This window comes from Podarcis pityusensis, assembly GCF_964106645.2.
Source record: "Podarcis pityusensis genome assembly, chromosome: 16".
NCBI classification, from domain to species: Eukaryota; Metazoa; Chordata; class Lepidosauria; order Squamata; family Lacertidae; genus Podarcis; species Podarcis pityusensis.
This window is the reverse complement of record NC_138041.1, coordinates 42,026,503-42,052,339: the sequence shown is the minus strand read 5'-3', so window position 1 is coordinate 42,052,339 and position 25,837 is coordinate 42,026,503. Positions and strand designations below refer to the sequence as shown.

Here is a 25,837-nt window from a genome sequence, read left to right as displayed (position 1 = left end):
CCACCACCAGCAATTAGATGCCAGGGATTTCAGTTTGGGTGTAGCCAGGTGTCCAGCAGATCATAGGGCCTGCCCTGATCTTATGTTTTTAAAAAACCAACATCTTGGGATGCAAAGAGTGATGCTGTTGAATCCCCACTCACAGCCCCATTAACTTTGCCCAGCGACACCTACACATACAAATCAGCACATGCAAATTAGATACAAATATTCACCATGGGCCTGCTCCCTAAGTCCTTCATATACCTAGCAATGCACCTGATTTTGAGCATCTAGACATGCGGCCTTACTTCTTCCTCCGCCATTTGCAGAGTGCAAGAGCCACACACTTTTCCTGAAACCCAAGAACAGGGAATCCCTCCCTGCCTGGGAAACAGCTCAGCTGTCTCTTCTCTTGACTCATCTTTTATATTGATATCCTGGGTGATACTGCTTTGTGATGACTGTTGCTGAGGTAACCAAAGTCAGCATAATTGCTGCTGCTTCTTTTTAATCCAGTAGGTTTATTAGACAGCAGTGCCAACATAGCTACCGTTATCATACGTGTCAGATCACATTGTTGAGGGATTTGCTTTCACACCTATTATCATAGTGTAGGATCCAACACAGCCCAGAAACAGACAGGGCAGGATCTGTGCCAGTCTTCCCCAACCTGGTACCCTCCAGATCTCTTGGACACAGCTTCTATCAGCCCCAACCAGCTGAGTCCAGTGCTGGCTGGACTGATGGGATCTGTGGTCCCACTTTGGAGCATGTTGGAGAAAGCAGATTCCATAGGAACATAAGCAGAGCCTGGCTGCTGGATCAGGCCAATGGTGCCCCACCTAGTCCAGCCTCCTCTTCTCACAGTGGCCAACCAGGTGCCCCTAGGAAGCCCACAAGCAGGATCCAAGCACAAGAGCAGCCTCCTCCCCTCCTGTGACTTCCAGCAACTGGGATTCAGAAGCATCCCTGCCTGGGGAGGCAGGTGCAGAGCCATCCTGGTTTGGAGCCACCAATAGTCCTCTCCTCCTCCATGAATTTGCCTACCTAGATACATAACATCAATCGAACAGTTGGGGTAATACATGGGTTGTAAAAGACCTGCAGCATTTATCCTGGACTCTCAGGACACCCCCCCCCCCCCCCCGTGTGCGTGTGGAGTGTCATTAGGATACTTCGCAAAAGGGGCTTCTGGTCGGTAGAGCATTAGACTCATCTCAGGGTCCTGGGTTCGCCCCCCACCGTTCGAGGCCTTTGAAGGGTTCAACCTGGTTGCGGAGTAAGCGCTCTGCGGTGGTGGCGAGGGGGGGGGGGCTAGGCGGGGTCACAGGGGCCTAGGCTAAGTTTGGGTGGCTAGGTGGGGTCAGAGGATTGCTCTTCGGGTCGCCGCGCAGAGGACATTCGGGAGTTTTAGCAGCGCCTCGATGTTGACTGAATGCTCTGGTCAGGGATATGGCGGCGGGGAAGCGAGTGGGTTGGGTTGGACCGAGGCTGGGTTTCCCGGAGTGGCGGGTGGCCGGAGAGGGTCTCCGCTGAAGGTCCTTGGAGCTCACGTGTCCTTTCTTGAGATGTACGGAGTTTGACATGGTCTGGCGATCAATAGGACGGAGGGATTTGTGGACATGGTGTGCGGGTCTTACGAGGTTTCAGAGACGCTTCGGACTGACAAAAGAAAACTTCGTGGAGGACTTAAGTCTCCTGCCATGATTCACGAGGGAAAGGCATTCTGCACGTGCTCAGAGGCGCTCCTCGGCTTCTGCTTCCCCTGCTCCTCAACTGTGCGCCCTGGCACTGGGAGAAAGAGGGTCGTGGGTTGGAATTACATCCTGGAGCCTCTCATCGAGCGGCGGGTGAGGTATTTTCCTGTTGGGGTGGCAAAAGGCGGGGCAGATCGACAGCCCTGATAATTCCCTCCCTCCTTCCCTCCCTCCCTCCTTCCTTCTCTCCCTCCTTCCTCCCTCCCCTCGCAGCTCCAGCGCCGATTTGCAAAGGAGGGACTTTGTCGCTGCCGCCGCCACTACCGAGCCAGGCTGGGAAGAGAGGGAGCGGTCCGCTGGGCTGGGCAGCAGCTCGAACCGGACCGGGACCAGGACCCAGCACCATGCCGGCCCCCCGAGGGCTCGCCCTGCTCCTCCTCCTCTTCCTCCTGCTGGGCACCCACGCGGCCAGGCGCCCCCAAGGTAGGACCTGCGAACCAGGAAGAAGGGCGGCTTGGAAGGGAGGGGGGATCCCGTTTCTCTGCTCGGTCTTTGTCCCCGAGGAAGGGGGACGTGCCGTTGCCATTGGGGAGCAGCGCTGTGCTGGGAGGGGTGTTCAGGAGTCACTCGCCGCTTACCTGTCCGCTGGAGCTTCGCCCCCCCCCCCCCCCACGCCTTGCAAGCTGGCGCTCAAACTTCCAACACGGTGCAATGGGGGTGGGTGGGGGTGTTATTGCGCCCCACCCCCTATCTGCCTTTTGAGCTGGGACAAGCGAAGGATAAACTGGGGGAAGAGGCGGAGTGCTCGCGCTGCGCCCGCGTTTGCGTCTGTGTGTGCGGACGTGTGTCCGCTGCCCGCGGCGGGACAGAGGCCGGACAGAAGCCTGAGCAGCTTCTGGGAACAACTTTGCTGGGGGTCCCGTCAGGAGGAGGGGGAGGGGAGGCGTGCAGTGGGCGCAGCAACTCCCCTCTCTCCATCACTTCTGCACTTGGCTCTTAAAAGTGGGGATGCCTCTGGTCTGAAGTCCCTTCCTACCTTATACCTCAGAAGCAGCTGGAGACGAGGCTGGTTTGAACATCGGAACCTGACTTTTACCCAGACAGACCGTGGGTCCATCTAGCTCAGTACTGCCTACACTGACTGGCAGCGGCTCTCCAGGATTTCAGGCAGGAGCCTTTCCCAACTGAGCCCGTAGGTGCTGGGGATTGAAACGCAGACCTGCTTGCAAGGCGGACTATCTACCGCTAAGCAAAAGCAGCGCTGGGGACGGGTCCAAGTCTCGCCCCCGCTTTCCGCTCCATCCAACGCAGGTTGACTTAGATTTCAATGGGGCTGCCTGCCTCCCGCGGAAGTGTGGGCAGAGAGGCGGAGGAGTGGAGTCCGCCGAGTCGCCGATTGCCTCCTTGCTGCCCCTCCGAGCCCTGGGCTCTCGCTCTCTCCTCTGCCGCCCGCGGGACTCCAGGCCACATGATGCTTGGAGGGCCGCGCTCGCCGCCGCACGAGAAACGCACGAAGCCGCCCTCAGCCAGGAAACTTCCTTAGATGTTGCCTCCAAGCTCAAGGCTCCGGCCAGGCGCTTCTTCTGCTCTCCCGCCTCCATCACTGACACGCTGGAGATCAATGGCTCGCGCGATGCCCTCTCGGAACAACCCGCTCGGGGCTTCCATGAGACGTGGAGCGCCGCCAGGAAGGAGAACAGATCAGCGGCGACTAGGCAGGCAAGCGCCTGGCTGCTTCCTTTCCTTCCTTCCTTCTCTCCATCCCAGGCTCGCTCCCGCCCGGCGCCCCCGCGCTTGGTCCGCTGCCCATCCTCGTCGGTCGGTCTCATCTCATGCCACGCAAGGCTGGCGAGGACGGGGGCGCCTCGCTCCTGGGCCTGCTCTTCACTTGGGTACACTCGGAATTCCCGGCAGCCCCTTTTTTGCTTTTTCGCTTTTTTAATCAGACTAGTTTCTGGGTCTTTGTGGGTGTTTTCCAAAAAAGGAGAGCGGCCTGCCTTTTGAGAGAGGTTCTCTGGGGGCTGTCCCAGTTGGGCTGCTGGAGGGGAGGCTCCTCAAGCCGGAGCATCTTCCTTGCAGGCAGGAGGTCCTCGGTCCAATCCCTGGCAGTATCTACAGGTAAGGCTGGGAGAGAGCGAGCCCTGCCTGAAAAGCGGGAGAGGCCCTGCCAGTCAGTACAGACAATACAGAGCGAGAAAGACCAATGGTCTAGGGCAGGGTAGGCAACCTAAGGTCCAGGGGCTGGATGCGGCCCAATCGCCTTCTCAATGTGGCCAGCGGATGGTCCAGGAATCAGTGTGTTTTTACATGAGTAGAATGTGTCCTTTTGTTTTAAATGCATCTCTGGGTTATTTGTGGGGCCTGCCTGGTGTTTCTACATGAGTAGAATGTGTGCTTTAATTTAAAATGCATCTCTGGGTTATTTGTGGGGCATAGGAATGCGCTCATTTTCCCCCTAAAATATAGTCCGGCCCCCCACATTGTCTGAGGGACAGTGAACCGGCCCACGGCTGAAAAAGGTTGCTGACCCCTGGTCTAGGGTCACAAGGCAGGGCTTATGTTAAGGTTATATTGTTTTTCTTCCTTCCTACATGTGCCCCCTTTGGGGAGAGAGGGGTTCAGGACTGTGTGTATGTTTAGAAACTGACCTTCCTATGCACACTTACTTGGAAGTAAGCCTTCACAGAAATAAATAGGATTTTCTTCTGAGTAGACATATGGTAATGCCATCAGTATTCCGGAGTGCCACTCCTTTCCTTTAGAAAGGTTTAACTGAGCCCCATTTCAGAATTAAATAAGTAAAACCGTCTTCTGTCCTGCCAAGCTCTCTGAAGTGTGTCAACCACAATGATTTCCACTCTCCCCATCATTTTCTGGCCAAATAGAGAAAGACAGAGGAAGCAGATATTCCTAACAAGATGAAAAGCAAAGGTGGCCCATGAAGGGGGTGAGGGAATCCAAAATCCATAATAGGGCAATGACCTTTGTTAGAGTAACCACCAAACTTTCTAGTCCTCTATAACTCTTCTTCAGGCTAGACTCTAGTCCCTAGGTGGTAAACAAGGGGGGTGGCTGATGGAGAAACCATGGAGCTAATCTTAAGAGAGAGGTGTTGGAGGAGGTGGCAGCCATCTGAATGCAATTCAAATGCACTGACATAGGAGCCAACTCCTAGGGGCTGAGGGGTCTTTACTCCCCCAATAAAATATTTGAGCCCCCCCCCCAAAGTTGATGGGCATTGTGATTCAAATGGTATCCATGCATTGAATCAGGTGGTCAATTATGCAGGGCAGGGCTTACTTGGGCCCACCAATATTTTATTCAAGTTGGCATTGAATAATTAAGTCGGTTTCCTACTCCTAGTGCTGCTTTTTTAAGGTGTTGGTAGGCACCATGAAGTTGTTTCAGTAAGGTGGGAAAGCGTGCCTACTCCTGTTGTTGCAAATTTATCTTCCCCTCCCCCACTGCCCTTCTCTTTGAGCTGAAAGGGGCAACTCCTCCAAAATACCGTATTTTTTGCCCCATAGGACGCACTTTTCCCCCTCCAAAAATGAAGGGGAAATGTGTGTGCGTCCTATGGGGCGAATGCAGGCTTTCGCTGAAGCCTGGAGAGCGAGAGGCATCGGTGCGCACCGACCCCTCTCGCTCTCTAGGCTTCAGGAAGCTATCCGCAAGCCTTGCAAGCCCGGCGGGAGTTCCTGAGGGCTCACAAGGCTTGCGGGCAGCAGCCTGCAGCCCCAGCGAGTGTCCGCAAGCCTTGCGCGCCCGGCGGGAGGTCCCGCTGGGCGCGCGAGGCTTGGGGCGGCAGCTTGCCGCCCGAAGCACACGGAGCCCTCCGGAGGGCTCCCCGTGCTTCGGGCGAGTGACCGCAAGCCTTGCACGCCCGGCGGGAGGTCCTGCCGAGCGTGCGAGGCTTGGGGTGGCAGGTTGCCGCCCAAAGCACGGGGAGCCCTCCGGAGGGTGCCCTGTGCTTCAGGCAGGTGTGCGTAAGGCTTGGGACGGCAGCCACGGCGGGGGGGGGGGAATATTTTTTTTTATTCATTCCGCCCCCCCCCAAAAAAAAAACGAGGTGCGCCCTATGGGCTGGTGCGCCCTATAGGACGAAAAATATGGTACTTAATGGGTGAAATTTGAACCTGTGTCTTCAGATCTTTTTTTTTAAAAAAAGTAATATTTATTAAGAATTTAAAAGTTACAAAAAAAAGAAAAAGAGTTAAACAAAGCAAAGAAGCAAAAAGAAACAACAAACAAAAAACAACACAATACTATGCAAGACAAATAAAACAAAACAAAGACCATTTTAAACAATTTCAATGTCATATATTTCATTCGCTTATTTCCATGACTTCCTCACACCTCCCTTTTTGTATTCCACATCAATTAATTATTTCAGCAATTCCTTTCCATCTTCCGCTGTTTTCTATCCTATAATTATCTTAACACATTCTAACCTTATTTTATTCCCTTTAATGCTCAATTAATCTATTTATACTTAATTCCTTATAACATTTCTGCTAAAGCCATATAACTTCATTCCCACTTCGTTCTAACATTCATTAATTTTGCAATATTTCTATAAATAGTCTTTAAACTTCCAGTCTTCTTCCACCAGCTCTTCTCCCTGGTCTCGGATTCTGCCGATTCTCTCAGCCAGCAAAAAGCAGATGATTCACAACAAAATTTAGGGGTCTGGCAGGGCAAGTCCACCTCCTTCTTTAGCATCCGTTAATGTCTTAAATTTTACTCGAGGCTTCCTGCCCTGCCATACAGATCTAGAGACATCCCTCTGCCACCTCCTGAAACAATCCCTCCCATCCAAAACTTGCAATGTTTGAAACAAAAGCAACATCCCCGACCTCACAGCAACCCTCGTCCCCACCACAGCAACTTGGCCCAACAATAGCAACTTCCAAGTTAGCCCTATTTCCAAATCCCCCTTCTCTTCAAGCCAACGTCCTTCACAGTTGCCCTTGAATAAATTCACATTTTTGGAGGTCATACTAGCCCCCCAATACCTCTCTTTCTCAACCAATGTTAGTCCTATCTCCTCCTGAAACTCTATCAGGGTTTCCTTTTCCTCGGGTAGGGCTCTGATCCTCAATTTCATCTGTTTCTCTTTAAGTTCAATCATATCAAGTGTCAGCTCGTCATGTATTATCTGGTATTCATCAAATCGTCCTTGTATGGATGGAACTCTCTCTCTCTCTCCAGTTAAATTACTTTAACTTCAGCAGCGAGGGTTTCCTCCTTAACTTCATCCACAGTTTGCCGTATCAGGATAGATTCCTGTATCAATTTCTGGGTGGTTTCTGTATTGATATTCACCTTTTGTCCCAGGTTATTTAGACTTTCTACCATTAAATCATTTTTAATATTTGCAGCATCCACTTTCATATTTATCACATCCATTTTCTTGTGAAGCTGTTCCAGCGAATCATTTATTTTCACTAGCACAATCACTAAGGCCTCTTCTGGCGACATTCCGTCTTTCGCATCTGCCATAACACTCAATAGATTCAAGGTCAACTCACAGTCTCACGGTTTTTATCTTAAAACTGGAAATTTCCCAGCCCAAATCTTATGTAGCCGCCAGTTTCAAGAACTTCCACTAGAGGGAAACAGTTTCTATTTGTATTGATAAGTAATATCCTCTTAAAGCACAGTTCAAACGACCCAAAACTAATTTCAATTTTCAGTTACTTTCACTGCTGGAAACAGTAGAAACAATGTATCTTCTCTTATGCTAGCTGTCAACACGATCCAAGCATTGTCAATAAACGTCTCACCAAAACGTCGGACCTTCTAGCAGCCCGTTCCCAGGGTCCGAGCGGCAGTGTTTTACCTCTCTTGGTCTCTTCCACAGGCAAACTCAGTTGACAACTTCCCTCCCCCCTCTTCTCCTGCCTCCAAGGGGGGGATTATATTCTTTATTTATGGAAATTTAGTCTTTTACAAAAGGCTTTCCAAGACTTCAGCTTGCAGCCTCCATTGCTTCAGTCTATTTACAAAAGGGGAAGGCGGACTTCCTGTATTGAACCTTCCCCGTTTAGATGCCAAATTAGACGTGTTTTTTTTAAAAAAATCCAATTTTCCCAATTAAGCTCTACTCACGGGTAGTTACTTTAGAGTCAAATTGTCCACAGGAAAAAGTCAGCGCTGTCCGACAACAGCTATGCGGCTTCGCTCCGTGGAAGAAGCAGATGATTCGAAGCACCGTGCCGCTCACCCCACGTCGCTCCGGATCCCCGAAACTGGGCTTCCCCGCGAGTGGGGGAGGCGCAAAGGGTGCCCGCCGAATCCCACGCTCACAGGCTTCTCCCGCCTGTGATTTTTAACAGGTCTCCGCCTTCGCCGTGGCGGCCAGACCCAGATTTCCATGGAGCTGATTCCTCCCGATCAGAGGAATCCAGCCATTGCCAGACGCGCCTCCCCGGAAGTCCTGAACCTGTGTCTTCAGATCTACCCCTCTTTTATGTGCTGGATTTTCCTGGTCAAAAAACTTTAAGACTGCTGTAGCCTCTGCTGTTTTCTTTTGGTAAAAAAAAGGAAAGATGAAGGATGAAGGGTAGAGAAGAGGTCAAAATTGGGAGTGCTCATTGCTGGGGGCACCTCCTCACAATAGCCTTGAGTACCCCCCCACACACACACACAATGTGAGAAGGCCAAGTACTTTCCCCCCATGATCATTCAGGCTTGTAAACTGTCTCTGCAAAATAGCCTTTGATGTGGCTGGAGTAACTGTGAGTCCTACATTGCAGGGGTTGGACCAGATTACCGTTTGAGTCCTTTCCAACTCATCTCTGTGCCTTCGTACTTTGGGAATACTGGTAACATCCCAAGGCGACTGTCAATAGGACCTATTGATCAACAGCTCCACAAATGCCACACATCAACAGCTCCACACATTCCTTCCATCCCACTCCATGCCACAGGTCTTCCAGGAAGCCTCTTTTTCTCAAACTCAGTATAAAGCAACCAATATTTAAGTCCCCAGGCAAAGCAACCTTCCCCTGGGCGGATCCCCTGGATTATCAAAGAAGTCTGGGGCAGCGGATCTTTTTCTCAGTCCTCCTGCCCTTGTGCAAAGAGGACCACTGGAGCTGCGGGGTTGGCATAAGATGTACCAGGGGGCACATTTTCTTTGCACAGAAACTATGCTAGCTGGCCTGAGCTCCCTTACTTGTGAGCTTGTGGCAGGTATCTCCCTGTTCCTTTGCAAGCTGCAACAGCCTGCATGTTCATTTGGGAAGAGGCTATTTTGAGATGGAAGCCAGCATCACTTTTCACTGGTATTGCAAGATGCCGGGCTGCTGACTGCCCAGCTCTTCAGAGTCCCATCATGTGACCAACTGGAAGCCAGCAAACATCCCTATGTGGTCACCTGAATCTAATTTTTGCATGCCAAAACACTCCCATTTGGGAAGGGGCATTGAAGAGGTGCTTCTGTCCTGGATGTTGCTGTCATAGGTCACTGGCTGCTGTGGACACACAGCATGTTTCTGTTGGGATACTGCCTGGGAGATAAAGTCCATCATGGCCCCCAAGCTGGCTGCCGGACGATCCATCGATCTCCCGTAGACACGCAGTATCAGCAATTAGCGACATGAGCTCCAGAACATTCTAGAGCCGATGCACACTCTTTATCAGCAGATAATGCACAGCAGAAGTTGCACGCAGGAGAGCATTATTTACAAGTTTTATTCAGCGTTGATCAGAACAAAGAAAAATATGACTGCCTGCATCAGTGTCTCCAGACACACAGAGAGAAAAGGAAAGCAACAGAAAACATAAACATCCTGTGAACAGGAAATACGCAGACTCTGTGACTCTCCAAGCCTGCACCCTTTTAAGGTGGAACGGAAATATCCTAACAGTTTCTTGTGGCTTTTCTCCCAGCTTCTGCATGTTGCTTCTGTCACTTCTGTTGGACATCTGACATTCTATCTTCCATGGACACTCTCACTCCACCATGGCAAAATAGGGTTTGGGATTTCATGGGACATTCTGAGGTATGACACATTCATTAGCAATATCCTCAAAAAGAATATTGTGGCGCTGGAAAAGGTTCAAGAAAGGGCAACAAAAATGATTAAGAGGATAGAGATACTCCATCATCATCATCATCATCCTCTGCTCTTCATCAGTAGTAGAAGGAGTAGTAGAAGTAATTTATTTGTACCCCACCCTGGGTAGCCCCAGCCACTCTGGGCAACTTCCAGCATATGTAAAAACATAATAAAATGTTAAACCTTAAAAAGCTTCCCTATACAGGGCTGCCTTTAGATATCTTCTAAAGGTTGTTTAGTTACTCATCTCCTTGACATCTGATGGAAGGGCATTCCACAGGGAGGGTGCACTAACTGCCAAGAATACCCTCTGCCTGGTTCCCTGTAACCTCACTTCTCACACTGAGAGAACTGCCGGAAGACCCTCAGTGTTTGATCTCAGTGTCCGGGCTGAATGATGGGGGTGGAGACGCTCCTTCAGGCATACAGGGCTGAGGCCGTTTAGATCTCAGGACAGTTCACCACATAAAAATACAAGATAAAAACACAAAATACATACTAAAAACAAGAGCAAAACAAACCCCAAGAATCTCTTTTCTCCATTTAGGGCTTTTTAGTTTAGAGAAGAGGTGAGAAAGAGGTGACATGTTAGAAGTCCATAAAATTATGCATGGGATGGAGAATGCAGAGAGAGAGAAAAGTTTTCCTCCCTCTCGTGTAATACTAGAACCTGTGGGCATCCCATGAAGCTGAATGCTGGAAGGTTCAGGACAGAGAAAAGAAAGGATTTATTCAGGCAGCACAGTTGGAACTTGCCCCCACAGGAAGCTGTGAGGGCCACCAGCCCAGATGGCTTTGAAAGAGAATTGGATAAATTCATGGCTACTAGCCAGGATGGTCATGCTCAGTGATGCTTCTGACTATCAGTTACTGGAAATTAAAGGAGGGGAGAGGGCTGCTCTTGTGCTCAGGTGCTGCTTGCTGGTTTCCTACAGATATCTGGTTGGCCACTGTGAGAAGAGGATGCTGAACTTGATGGGGACCCATTGGTCTGCTCTAGGATTAGAAAACTGCAATGAGATTTCACCCATCTAGCTTCACATCTTATTTCTGCACCTGGATTCTCTTTGGGACTTAACACTTTAAGTAAACCACTGTACAGTGGTACCTTGGGTTAAGTACTTAATTCATTCCGGAGGTCCATACTTAACCTGAAACTGTTCTTAACCTGAAGACCACTTTAGCTAATGGGGCCTCCTGCTGCTGCTGCGCCGCCGGAGCACGATTTCTGTTCTCATCCTGAAGCAAAGTTCTTAACCTGAGGTACTATTTCTGGGTTAGCGGAGTCTGTAACCTGAAGCATATGTAACCTGAAGCGTATGTAACCCGAGGTACCACTGTAATTTAAATTCTACAAAAAGTGTCTTAGCTACAAGGTGAGGGGCATTGCCCCCTCCTTCAGGCTTCCCTCAATAATAATAATAATAATTTTTTATTTATACCCCGCCCTCCCCAGCCAAGGCCAGGCTCAGAGCGGCTTACAAGCAATAATAAAAACAAGATGAATGATTACAACTTAAAAACAAAAATAAAATACAACATTAAAATGATGGAACATTAAAATATTAAAATGTAGCCTCATCGTAGGAGGAGAAGGAAAAGAAAAAAGAAAGAGAGGGAGGGAGGGAATCAAATTGGCTCCAAGCCAAAGGCCAGGCGGAACAACTCTGTCTTACAGGCCCTGCGGAAAGAAATCAGATCCTGCAGGGCCCTGGTCTCATGAGGCAGAGCGTTCCACCAGGCCGGGGCCAGTGTTGAAAAGGCCCTGGCTCTGGTTGAAGCCAGTCTAACTTCCTTAGGGCCTGGGACCACTAGGGTGTTGCTATTTATGGACCTTGAGGCTCTCCGTGGGGCATACCGGGAGAGGCGGTCCCATAGGTACGAGGGTCCCAGGCCGTGAAGGGCTTTAAAGGTCAAAAGCAGCACCTTAAATCTGACCCTGTACTTCACCGGGAGCCAGTGCAGCTTGAAAAGCACTGGGTGAATATGCTCCCATGGCAGAGACCCCGTGAGGAGTCTCGCTGCAGCATTCTGTACCCGCTGGAGTTTCTGGGACAGCTTCAAGGGCAGCCCCGCGTAGAGCGAATTACAGTAGTCAAGCCTGGAGATGACAGTTGCATGGATCACTGTGGCCAGGTCGGGGCGGGAAAGGTAAGGGACCAACTGCTTGATGCGGCAAAGGTGGAAAAATGTTGCCTTGGCTGTTGCTGTAACTTGCGCCTCCATGGAAAGGGAGGCGTCAAAGATTACACCCAAACTCTTAACGGAAGGCAATGGCACTAATTGGGCCCCCGCAAGAGAAGGGAGTTGGTCCCTCATCCCCATGCCATCCCGACCTAGCCATAGGATCTCTGTCTTCGAAGGATTTAGTTTCAATCGGCTCCCACGAAACCATCCAGCCACAGCTCCCAAGCATCTGGTCAGTGTGTTCGGGGCCGAGTCGGTGTGGCCATCCATCAGCAGATAGAGCTGAGTGTCATCAGCATATTGGTGACAGCCCAGCCCAAAGCTCCGGATAATCTGGGCAAGGGGGCGCCTAAAGATGTTAAAAAGCATCGGGGAGAGGATTGCGCCCTGTGGCACTCCACACACCAAGGAGTGGTGTGATGACATCTCCCTCCCTAGCGCCATCCTCTGTCCCCAACCAGAGATAAAAGAGCACAGCCAGGTACGGGCTATGCCCTGTATCCCCACGTCTGCGAGGCGGTGGTCCAGAAGATCATGATCAACCATGTCAAAGGCCGCTGACAAATCTAAAAGGATCAGCAGTCCTGACCCGCCTCAATCCAGTTGTCTACGGAGATCATCTGTTAGGGCAACCAGAGCCGTCTCCGTCCCAAAACCAGGACGGAAACCGGACTGAAATGGATCTAATGCCGATGTTTCCTCCAGAAACCTACCAAGCTGTTCAGCAACCACTCTCTCAATTACTTTACCCAGGTATGGAAGATTTGAAACTGGGCGGTAATTGGATAGGTCTAAGGGATCTAATGAAGTTTTCTTTAAGAGTGGACACACCACTGCTTCCTTCAGTTCCCCTGGGAATGTCCCCATGTCAAGAGACAAATTGATAATTTCAACCAGGGGGGTCCGCGCAACATCTGGACACTCCCTAATCAGCCAAGACGGGCACGGATCAAGGAGGCAGGTGGTGGGCCTACCAACTTGAAGGAATCTATCCACATCAGTAGGGAGTATCCGATCGAAATGGTCCAACACTGGACCTGAAGTCAGTTGAGGGGCCTCCAGTTCAGTCACTGTATCTAAATTGGCAGGGAGGTCACGGCGGAGCAACAGGACTTTCTCCGGAAAAAAGCTCGTGAATGCCTCATAGCTGTGGGTCGAATTTGTGCTTAAATTTGGTTCTCCTCCTAAGGACGTTATTGACCTAATTATTCTAAAAAGTTGTGCCGGGAGAGAGCTAGCAGATGCAATGGAAGCTGCAAAGTAAGATTTCTTAGCAGCTTTCATAGCCATCTCATAGGCTTTCATAAGTGTCCTATAAGATGTTCTTGAGGCTCCGTCATGAGTCCTAGAATCATAGAATCATAGAGTTGGAAGAGACCACAAGGTCCATCGAGTCCAACCCCCTGCCAAGCAGGAAACACCATCAGAGCACTCCTGACATATGGTTGTCAAGCCTCTGCTTAAAGACCTCCAAAGAAGGAGACTCCACCACACTCCTTGGCAGCAAATTCCACTGTCGAACAGCTCTTACTGTCAGGAAGTTCTTCCTAATGTTTAGGTGGAATCTTCTTTCTTGTAGTTTGGATCCATTGCCCTGTGTCCGCTTATCTGGAGCAGCAGAAAACAACCTTTCTCCCTCCTCTATGTGATATCCTTTTATATATTTGAACATGGCTATCACATCACCCCTTAACCTCCTCTTCTCCAGGCTAAACATCGCAATACTCGCTCTAGCCGTCTGAGATCCTGTTTCATTTTCCGGAGCTCCTCAGTAAACCAAGGGGCTCGGTTTCGACGGGGTCGCAGAGGGCGCTTAGGCGCGATCTCATCAATGGCTGCCAAGAGCCGGTTATTTCAGTCCTCAACAAGGTCATCTAATGAGTCGCGAGGAGGAGCAGGGTTCCGCAAGGCTTGTCGGAATCTATCAGGATCCATCAGTTTTCGCGGACGAGCCCAAATAGGTTCGCCACCCGAGCCGGGGAGGAGCAGGAAGTCAATCTTGGCTTTCAGAGCGTAGTGATCAGACCATGGCACTTCCACAGCGGGGAGCATGATCACATCTATGTCAGCCCCAAAGATCAGATCCAGCGTGTGGCCTGCTTGATGAGTGGGGCCCAAAACAAACTGGGAGAGCCCTAGTGTTGCCATGGAAGTCACTAGGTCCAGAGCCTGTGAGGAGGGAGCGGCATTGGCATGGACGTTGAAGTCTCCCAAAACCAGTAGGTTTGGGAACTCCAAGGCCCAGCCCGCCACCACCTCCAGCAGGTCTGACAGGGTGGCTGCAAGTGTGCTGGGTGGTCGGTACACCAGCCAGACAGCCAAGCTCTCCTTGGTGCCCCACACTAGACCAACACATTCAATGCCGGAGATCGCCGGTGATGGCAGAGCTCTGAAAGAGCAATCCTCCCGGAATAACAACGCTACTCCTCCCCCCCGACCCACAGTCCACGATTGATGGAGGACAGAGAAACCTGGGGGTGTTATCTCATGTAGGGAGACTACTTCGCCTTCCCGTACCCAGGTCTCTGTCACGCAAGCCAGGTCAATCCCCTGCGAGACAAAAAAGGCACACATGGTGGTGGTTTTGTTGCCTATGGACCTGGCATTGCACAGCACCAATGACGGAGGTGTGTAATCCTTGCTCTCCCTACCCTCATCCCTTGGGATGGGGCGTAGATTGGAAGGGGTTCGAGGATCACTGCATCTCGAAACCCTTCTCCGATAGAGATATCTAGCCCCACCGCCATTCCTCCCTAGCCCTTCAATTGTGGAAATCCCAGATCCCATACTAGCCTCCCCAATAGATGGGTAACATCCCCTCAATAACAAGTCATCCTTGGGCCAGGACTCCTGGGTCAAAATGGTATGGGAAAGAGATGGCGGTCTGATAGGGTAAGTATCCCTAGAAGATAAAACCCAACCAACCGCACCCTAAGTGGGGGGGGACAGTCCCATGGTGTTTCGTTAACTGTCAATCCCCCTCTCCCTCCTGGGTTGATTGGAGGACTGTTGGTTCTATCTGTGGCTGTGGGAATATTAATGAGGTATGTGCTATAAAATGTGGATCACTGGCCAACAAAGAGCCAGATTCGAATTCGGAAGATCTATCCATTCTGTCTCGCCAGGAGTACAGTAGAGAAGGCTGATCATTCTGATAAGTTTTTGGAACATTAGGCAAAGGTCCAGATGTAGATTTGGTGCTGGATATCTCCAGACTGTCAGCAACATAGAGTTCTTTAGGTGTTGTTGCCATAGAAATGTCGGAGGCGCCAAATTCCTCATCTAATTTGGTGTCGTTTGAAAAGGGAACAGGGAGTTGCACTGATGTCTTTCTATGGGATAAAGAGCTGTTGGACGTCTTTAAATATTGTGCTCTAGGCTCTACTGTCCTTATATTTTGGGTAGAAATCTCAGTCTTTATAATCATTAGCCCCTTCTTCAAGTCTTGTAATTCTAGGCTTACAAAGTTCTTTTCTTCCTTTGGGCAATTAGTATTTCTAGTTTGAGCTTGGTTTCCTTTATCCACATTAGCTTTGACTCTATGCAAGGGACCAATTGCCTCCTAGTTTCGTCCTTAAATACCCTCACTGGGCGGAGAGAATGGAACCACCATAGGGTATCCTTTATCTCCATGAGTCGAGATGGGAGGGTTGATGACCTAAAGGTCATAAATAGGCACATGGTGTTTCTCAAGGTAGGCAGGAAGTGGAAATTTTCTAGATCTACATTTCGGTAATGGTAATTCAGGAGCTGAGACAAGGACATAGTAATTTGTCTGCGGTTCATCCACCTATGAGTGTATCGGTGAATCTCAAACATTATCTGGTTCGTTTGCAAGACTTGACAGGACCTCACTTCATCCATAGTTTGAGTTGGTGAGTTGTTAACAGAGTCATTTCTTATCATCCTTTTAAGCCCTTGGGCATTTAAAGGGGAGGAACTAGTATCCAATTGTTTCTCAATGTTAACTATTTTAGTGAGGATTTCATCCAGTCTTTGGAGAACCAGAACCATAGTTTCTGCAGACAACATGCAAATCTCTTGGTAGGGGTGCGTATCCCGAATCGGTTGAAAGCAGGCTCCTCTGATATCTTGTTCTAGAGGCCTGGGTGGGTCAGCGTTAGGAGTGGGAGGAATCCCTCCTGCTCCTGCTCTTGCCCTCTTGGACGGATTAGCTTTTTCTGGGAGGAGGGGGGTCGGGTCATTGACATCCTCCTTAAGGGGGGGTGAGGTTCCCCCAACATTGTTACTCACTGTTTGTTCTATTTGCTCCGTTTTCTCGGTTTCCTCAACCCGCTCTGTTTCTGAGCCAGGGCAGATGGCGTTGGCTCTCTGCCGATTCTTTGTTTTAGAGGAATTGTGAGTCTCAATAATGGTCTTCTGGCTCTTTGCAGCTCGTTTTCTCCTTCCGGCAGGCATTCTCAATAAGGAATAATAATTAATAATAATAATCCTTCTGCATCCCCCCAAAATTGGTGTATTCCACAGCTCAACCTGTGACGATGGTGTATCAATGAAGGAATTAGCCCTCTGGTTTAGCTTGCCTCTGGGCACTGAATCCTTTGTTTGTCTGGGTGGTTTGTAGAAAGTTCTTGCTATGAGCATGGCTGGGACAGTTTAGATTTCAGCATCATCTCACCTGCCCACTACAGGTTGAGATGAGATCATCATAAGCCTCTTCTTTCTCCCTGAGATTTCCAGCAATGCCTTTAAATCAGAAGCAGTGATTTCCTTTTGTTTATGGCCTGTTTGTACAGGTCAGTTCACCTTGCTTTCCAGAAAGTGTTCAGAAAGTGGTGTTGGTGGATGAGTGTTCAGACCCCTGGGCTCTCACTTGTAGGGTGCCTCAGGGTTCTGTCCTCCCCACCCCATGCATTTTAACATGTATATGAACCCACTGGGAGAGATCACTTGATGTTCATCAATATGCAGATGATAACCAGCTCTACCTCTCTTTTAAATCAGAACCAGTGAAGGCGGTGAATGTCCTGTGTGAGTGTCTGGAGGTGGTTGGAGGATGGATGGCGGCTAACAGATTGAGGTTGAATCCTGACAAGACAGAAGTACTGTTTTGTAGGCAGGAGGTGGGTAGGTGTGGAGGACTCCATGGTCCTGAATGGGGTAACTGCACCCCTGAAGACCAGGTGCGCAGCCTGGAAGTCTTTTTGGACTCACAGCTGTCCATAGAGGCACAGGTCAATTCTGTGTCCGGGGCAGCTGTATACCAGCTCCATCTGGTACACAGGCTGAGACCCTACCTGCCCACAGACTGTCTCACCAGAGTGGTGCATGCTCTGGTTATCTCTCACTTGGACTCCTGCAATGCACTCGACGTGGGGCTACCTTTGAAGGTGACCTGGAAACTACAACTAATCCAGAATGCAGCAGCTAGACTGGTGACTGGGAGTGGCTGCCGAGACCACATAACACCGGTCTTGAAAGACCTACATTGGCTCCCAGTAAGTTTCCGAGCACAATTCAAAGTGTTGGTGCTGACCTTTAAAGCCCTAAACGGCCTCAGTCCGGTATACCTGGAGTGTCTCCACCCCCATCGTTCTGCCCAGACACTGAGGTCTAGCTCCGAGGGCCTTCTGGCGGTTCCCTCCCCGCGAGAAGCGAAGTTACAGGGAACCAGGCAGAGGGCCAAGAAGTGTTCTACAGTGGCGCCTGCCGTGTAGAACACCCTCCCATCAGATGTCAAAGAAATAAACAACTACCCGACTTTTAGAAGACATCCGTTTAGGGAAGTTTTTAATGTTTGAGGTTTTATTCTGTTTTTAATGTTCTGTTGAAAGCCGCCCAGCATGGATGTGGAAACCCAGCTAGATAAGTGGGGTATAAATAATAAATTATTATTATTATTATTATTATTATTATTATTATTATTATTACTACTATTATTATTATTTCAAATCTGCTAGAAATGATTTCCAAAGCAAAATTTGATAAATTAAAAAGCACAAAATTTAACTTAAAAAATTAGAACATAATAAAAAAAGATTAAGAACAAGTATTTTTTTTATCAAAGGAGACTAGGATTAATTGCAGAATAGAAAAAGTTTTGACAGCCTGTCTAAAGCTGTGCTGACTTTACTGTGGGGTAGCTGGTCCTAAGAAGCAGGCTACACCTAAAGGCAGACCTTTTGTGAAATAAAGCAGAAGAGCCATAGAACCTCACCTGTTCACAGGTGTGAAGCTGGGAAGGATGTGCCAGACACAGGTGCCAGGGGTACACTGGAGGTAGCTTTGTTTAATCAGCATGAAATTACAAAAACCTACAGTAATTACATTATCACAATAAAATAAAAGTTTAATGTAGATAAGGCATTAAAATAAAGTGTCCAGTGCTCAGTCATCCCCAGGAACTTTACCTCTTCCATCAATGTGCAAAAGACAGTAAAAGCTTGTTCTGGGGGCGGGGGGGGGGAGTAATTGGTTTTCTCAAAACCAGTCAGAATGCGCCAGGTTTGTCAATTAATTAATCTTTCCAGAACCTACCAGTTTTACCCCTGCCCCCTTTCTGAGTGCCAGAAATAAATCTGTCTGCCCAAATAAATAAGGAGGACTAGAGCTGTGATTCCTGCATTGCAGAGGATTGTTATAGATGTCCCTCAGGGTCCCTTCCAGCTCTATGATAATATGACTTTTTGGAAAGAAATGCAAATTGAAAACATTGGGCAGGAACTTGGATAGTCCTGAGAGGGTGGTCCCCAGGTGGGCTTGGCAGTTGCTGTGGCCTGGCCAATGGGGGAGTGGGTCTCCATGGTGCCTGGGGTGGGCATGGGCTGGCCGGGGGGAGGAGCAAGACACTCTTGCCACCAACGCAAAGCCAGGCCCAATCTGCTTTGCGAGGCTGGGGTCAAAGGGTGTGTGGCTGTTGCATCCACCTCATGCTGCCCTGCCAGCGCCCCCCTAAATGTGCCATGGGTCATCACCCTGGCAGCCCTACTCCCATGCTACCCCTCCCCACACTCTCCAAATAAATAAGGAGCATTCATTCAAACTTACAATGGCTGCTTCTCCTAGCATATTTCTATCTACAGCCATGCAATCCATTTCCCCCAACAATCCCACCATTCTCTCACAGTCTTAGTGTGACGAAGAAACAGGAAAAGTATTAGGCCAACCCCCGCACATATTTTTAAATCATTTTCATTTAACTTTTGTGAGTACAGTATTGGCTAATGTACGGTAACTGAAGCAGACAGATCTCCAAGTTATACTTTTCCTTGTCTCACCACACAACACCCTCCTAAGTGATGAGCATTTTGCTATGAATGCATACAGTATTCTTTAAAAGTAAGAGCATGGCTCTCGTCTTTTGAAAACACCCTCGACGGCAGAGGTGAGGTTTAGGTTCAGCTGGTCCGTCTGAAAGACCTTTCTTTCACTGCTTGCTCATCTACAGGAGCTGGACTCTGGAGTGTCATTTGACCCACTGAAACCCAGCGCTCTGCCTCCAAGAGAGATCTGACATGGAGCTTTGAAGCATCTGAAGCAATTAACACAAAAAAGAGGTCTCTGCGTGGCCAAGAGGGAATTGGCAGTGCCCCTGACATGCAGTCAGTGAGGCGGGGGATGAGTTTTGCTCTCCAATACATCTGGCTGGCCTCCTCCCCATTATGGGGCAGCCTATGCAAGAGCAAATGCCACGGAGTCTATTAAAGCAAGCGCTGAAGACAGAGGCCCACAGAGAATCTCGCTCTGCAGTTAATAAGCAGGAAGATGAGAGGAGAAATAGAAAACGCGCTCAGAATTGAATCCGGATGGTTTTTGCCTTGTGGGTTAATGAACCTTGTTTCCAAGGGCTCCTAGTGCTGCCTGGGAAGGGGAGGGGTGTGTGGAGTGCCCTGGAAGCTGCATTGCTTCTCGTGTTCGATTGGGGTTAAGCTGCTGTTAAAGAAAGGAAGAAATGGCCAATAAAGCAAGATGAGCGCCGCAACCCCAGAGTCGTCCACGATTGGACCTAACGGTCAGGGGTCCCTTTACCTTTAAGATGAAGATTTTGCATGTCCCAAGAGTGACTCTTCTGAAAGTCAGTCATGGAGGTCTTGGCCCCAGAGATTATGAAGCACTAGCTTCTTGCTGTTGCAAGTGCTGCATCTCAGCATTTCTCTATGTCTCTGAGAGTTTTATCACCGCCTCCTATCCGCAGCTGCCAGGGAGAATCAAGAGCGGCTGAGCCCTGTTGCAAAAAAAAAGCTCTTGAAAGTCCAAGATCTTGGTATTTCAGATAGACTGCTCCTGTTCCAAAGCTGCTGTGCAAAAAACAAAAAGACAAAAACAGAAAAGTTCCCTCTTTAAGCCCCATGCAATGCCATGTGCTTCTGATTTTCCTCCTCCTCCACCACCACCACCACCACCACCAGGATTTAATAGCTGGATGAGGTGTAATTGTTAGGCTGCAAGCATGGGACCAAAGAGAGGAGCCTTGCCTCTCTGCCAGGCTGGTTGCTCTCTCAAAGCCTCAGAGCATGGTGACACCTTGAAACAGTGCTGAAAAAAATAAAATTATGTTAAATTATGTAATGTTTCTTTAACTGTCCAAACATTATATGATTCTGTATTTCTCACACCACCCTAGTTGCCCTCTAGATAGTTTGAAATACAAACTCCATCAGCTCCAGGTAACAGAATCATGCTATCTGGGGATGATGGGATTTGTAGTCCAAAACTCCTAGTTGGTAAATGCTGGCTTAGATTTGGGAAGTTGCTTTTAAACAGACTAATCCAGAACTTGCCCTTCCTTGTCCTTCCATGCCTCTTTCTTCCCATCAGGCACACCAGCCCCCCTGGCTTGGCCTTTGGAACTTCCAGAGGAGGAACATGGGAAGTTGCCTTATGCAGAGTCAGGCCAATGGGCCATCTAGCTCAGGGTTATTTGCACTGCCTGGTCACGGCTCTCCAGGGTTTCAGAGAGGGGACCTTCAGCATGCAAAGCAGATTCTATACCACTGAGATGCAGCCCTTCCCTTCAAAACAAAGTCAGATTCCACTCCTTGTTTCTGAAGGAAGGGCTGATAGAAATCGGAACTTAAGAGGCTACCTCATTTGCCCATCTAGTTCAGTATTGTCTCTACACTAAGTGGCAGCGGCTTTCCAGGGTTTCATGTAGAGTCTCTTTCAGAGCTATGTGGAGATGGCAGGCATTGAACCTGGCACATTCTACATGCAGAGCAGATGCCCTACCACTCAAATGTGCCCCTTTCCTGCTGGCTCTTGCATTGCTCCGTCCTCCCACCCCACCCTTCTGCAGCACAGAAGTTCTCTCCCATCCTCAGACCCCGTGAAATAGTTTCCATTGCCTTCCTCCTACCTTCCACTCACCCATGCAGCTCCTCCTGCCTCTGTCCCAGAGAAGGTCTCCCATAGCCAAAATACTTGATTCACTTTTCTTATAGCAGTGGCACCAACTTTTGACATCCTATGCTCCATTCCCACCCCCGCCAATCTCTCAAAGTAATTAGAATGCTTGTGGCATCTCTGTGAGATCACAGAAGCCCCCTCAATAGGGAAGGAGGCAGCAGGTGATTGCAAACAGAAAAGGTTTGTTACCTAGCTTAAACCCATGTCTCTCTGGCCCTAGTCCAACACTCTAACCACTAGGCAATGCAAGCAGAGAATCCCTTAACTAGCAAGCAGTCCCAGACAACTCTCTCTTGTCCCCATTTTACTCTGGGTAGGTCTCCAGGACCTTTGAAGGTGAAGATGGCTTCTTGCCACCAGCTGCCTTGGCTTTCTGCCAGAGCTGCTCTCGTGCCTAATCAGGTCTACGGGAAGGCGGCTGAACAAATTGCAAATCCAGACAGGCTAAATTAGATCTAATGGATGAAATAAGCCTCTTAACAAGGAGACATTCCATTTTTAAAACCACCACCACCAAGCCTCATGGTAAGGCAAGCATAGAACCTTGAGGCTTTGGCCAAAGAGCATTGGGTGCCCATGGGCAGAGAGATGCTTTTTCTGTGCTGCTGAGTCCCCCCCCCCCCAATTCTAAGAGGGCCTGGCAAAGGAGAGAGATGTGCCTCCGTAGGGTCCAAGATTCAATTCCCAGCTAAAAGGTCTTCTACAACAAGGAAACTTGCTGGATCAGACCAATGGCCCATCTGGTCCAGCACCCTGTTTTCACACTGTTCACCCCAGATGCCCCCATGGGAAATCCACAAGCAGGATCCAACCCCAAGAGCACTCTTCCCTCCTGGTTTCCCCACAACTGGTACTTATAAGCATGACTGCTTCTGATCATAGCCATTTATAGCCTTGTCTAAGTTGATGGAAGAGGAAGTTGCTTTAAGCTGCATTAAATCCTTGGGCCATCTAACTCAGTCTAGTCTTCTCTGACTGGCAGCAGCTCAGCAGGTGTCCTCTTGCAGAAAAGGCAGATCTTTCCAGAAAGCCACAGTCTTCCCTGCAGTGAGTCATTGCCAGGTCAGGCAGGTAGACTGCCTCTAGTCAGAATGCACCACATGCCCATCTTCCCAACCTGTTAGGTGTTAGTTAGCATTTAAAACCACCACCTTAATGAAGCAGAGTTGCATGAGCAGAGCAACAGAGGCCTTCAGCTCTTTAGGGATTTGTGGAAATGATGGAGCCCATGAATGATCATGGAGCACGGCTGCACCATGTTGGAAATGTGTTGGTTCGTGTATGGCTTTTAATTATTTTAAATATTGTGAATGGCCCAAACATTAATAAACTACATCACATTATTTTTAATATTTGTATTCCTTTTTTTTTTTTTTTTTAAGGGAAGAGGGTTGCTTTGCATCCTGCCTTGGGATGCTTTAGTATAAAGAGCATTCTAGAAATAAACATAATATAAAAGAAAGTCATTCTTCACACAGATCATGGTCAAACTGTGGAACCTGCTCCCTCAGGAGGCAGTAATGGCCTCCAACTTGGGTGGCTTTCAAAGAGGACTGAACAAATTTATGAAGGAACAGGCAATCAACGGCTACTCATCATGCTGGTTCTGCTCTGCCTATATGACTGGAGGCAGTAAATGCTTCTGAATCCCAGTTGCTGGAAACCACAGGAGGGCGAGTGCTGCTCTTGTGCTCAGGTCATGCTTGTGAGTTTCCCCTTGAGAGAACAGGAGGTTGGACAAGATGGGCCACAGGCTTAGTTCAGCAAGTTCTTCTTATGTTCTGATAGGGTTGCCATATTTTGAAGAGCAAAAAAGAGGACACATTTGCCAACTTCTACTTTTAAGGCAGATGGTGCTGTGGTGTAAACCACTGAGCCTTGGGCTTGCTGATCGGAAGATCAACGGTTCAAATCCCCGCGATGGGCTGAGCGCCCGTTGTTCGGTGCTAGCACATCAAAGTGCAAGTAGATAAATACCGTATTTTTCGCCCTATAGGACGCACCAGCCCATAGGACGCACCTAGATTGGGGGGGGGGGGAATAAAGGGAAAAAAATTATTTTCCCCCCCCCCAGGCCCGAGCTTCCGCCGACCCCAGCCCCCAGAACAGGCAGCTCTGGGAGCTTGCGGGGCTGGGGTCGGGGGAAGCCCGAGCTTCCCCCTCCCCCAGCCTCCAGAACGGGTCCCAGAGTTCTGCCAGCTTGCGGGGCTGAGGGAGGGGGAGGCCTGAGCTTCCCCCTCCCCCAGAACGGGTCCCAGAGCGATGCAGAAGCTGCATGCAGCTTCGGCATCGCTCTGGCAGCTTGCGCGGCTAGGGTCGGGGGAAGCCTGCCGCCAGCCTCCAAACCAGGTCGGGAGACAGCGGGATGGCGCACTGCGCCTCCCCGCTGTCCCCGAGCTTGCAGGGCTGGCGGCGGGGAGAAGGAGGCTTCTCCCCGCCGGCAGCCTCCAAACCACGTCGGGATACAGCGGGATGGCGCACTCCGCCTCCCTGCTGTCCCCCGAGCTTGCGGGGCTGGCAGCCGGGAGAAGCACATTTCTCCCCGCCGCCAGCCTGCAAACCAGGTCGGAGGACAGCGGGATGGTGGCGTTCCGCCTCCACGCTGTCCCCCGAGCTTGTGGCGCTGGCGGTGGGGCTCTCCTGAAGCCTGGAGAGCGAGAGGGGTCGGTGTGCACCGACGCCTCTCGCTCTCCAGGCTTCAGCGAAAGCCTGCATTCGCCCCATAGGACGCACACACATTTCCCCTTCATTTTTGGAGGGGAAAAAGTGCGTCCTATAGGGCGAAAAATATGGTAGGTATCGCTCCGGCGGGAAGGTAAACGGCATTTCCATGCACTGCCCTGGTTTTGCCAGAAGAGACTTAGTCATGCTGGCCACATGACCCGGAAAAACTGTCTGTGGACAAACGCCGGCTCCCTCGGCAAGTAAAGCAAGATGAGCGCCCCAACCCCAGAGTGGTTCGTGACTGGACTTAACTGTCAGGGGTCTTTTACCTTTACCTTTTTTTACTTTTCACTATGGTTCGCTATGATGATTCTATCCATGAAAAGAGGGAATATGACAACCCTACAACAACATGGGGAAAACCTTGTCCAGCCTCAGCATGGAAATTGTCCTGGAAGACATAGCTGTTCTCAGCAGGCGGAGTGATTTGTCTGGCTAATTCCAGGAACCAACAACTCTTTCGCATGCTAATTGATTGTGTGACCTCAAGTCTTTTCCTTCAAGCATTTGATGAAGCCTGAGCAAAAGAACTGCTCTCTGCTGCTGCTGCCGCCGCTGGATTGCAATGTTATTATATTTATCAGTTTATTCTTTTGTTTTATTTGAATGCAGGTTTTATTTGAATGCATATATTAATTTTTAAAAAAATCAGTTCAGCTGGGTATTGTCCTGCAAACCTTATAAATGGAATTAAATGACATATGTAGTTTATTATTTAGTTATTAAATGTATATTCCTCCCTTCCTCCTTAAGAAGCTGAGGGCAGCAAACGCAGTGGCAGATGAAGAGATGCTCTCAGAGGCCCTTGTTGCCATTTGATCTTGATGATAGATGAACCTAGACAAGGCTGTCTTGTGGAATTAGAGCTCATGGATACAGATTTTTTGGGGGGAGGGGAGCATTCATGTGACACCAGTGGCATCAAAAAAATATTTTTATAACCCGTATTTGCCTTTTAAATCTAGAGTTACCCTTTCTATGGAAAATCCAATAATAATAAAAACACCTCTTGCCAATAGCTCATTTACGATATCTCAGATGACCCACTTGCAAATTAAGGTCCTGTCCAGAAGCATCTTGTATCCGAGAGCTGGTGGCCTCTTGGGTGGTGCTAGACTCCAGATCCCATCATCTCTGGCAACTGCTCACCCTGGCACAGGGGGTGGGAGCTGGACAACAGCTGGAGGGTCTTTCTCACCCATGCCCAAAAGCTTTTCTCTAATCATTTTAATGCTATTTAGGTTTTTAATGGTCTGAAAGCTGCCCAGAGAACTCAATTGCATCACTCGTATACAAATGTGATAATAACCCTCTCTCTTATGGAGATCTGAATTAAGTGATTAGCTATGGTTCCTGCATTACGTGGGTTTGGACTAGATGTCCCTTGGGTCCCCTGACTTCCGGGGTGGCGCCATCGGTAATGGCGGACTCCCTCTGATCCGGAGGGACTGGCTCCACGGAAAACGGGTCTTTCCCGCTACGGCGAAGCAGGGACCCTTTGAAAAATCACAGGCGGATGAAGCCTGTGACCATGGGACTCGGCGGGCACCTTTTGCGCCCCCCCAACTCGTAAAGGAACCCAGTTACGGGCTCCGGAGCAAAGAGGGGCAAGTGGCGCGGTGCTGAGAGTCAACTGCTTCTTCCGTGGAGCGAAGCCGCATAGCCGTTGCCGGAGAGCGCTGCCTTTTTCCTGGGACAATTTGGCTTTTAAAACAATTACCCGTGAGTAGCTCAATTTTGGAAAATTGGACTTTAAATAATGACCTGCGAGTAGAAAGGAAAATTGGACTAAGAAATTCTTTCCAATTTGGCACT

General features: G+C 49.4%; 1 protein-coding gene across 1 annotated transcript in view; it reads left to right on the top strand.

Moving 5' to 3' along the window:
- Positions 1 to 1,589: 1,589 nt before the first annotated feature.
- The window catches only part of SEZ6L (seizure related 6 homolog like), a 130,089-nt gene continuing 105,841 nt past the window's right edge, over positions 1,590 to 25,837 (top strand). The window contains 3 exon segments of the mRNA XM_080986588.1: positions 1,590 to 1,757; positions 1,760 to 1,832; positions 1,953 to 2,162. Of these exon segments, the coding sequence (XP_080842714.1) occupies positions 1,605 to 1,757; positions 1,760 to 1,832; positions 1,953 to 2,162 (436 nt within the window). The 5' untranslated portion in view covers positions 1,590 to 1,604.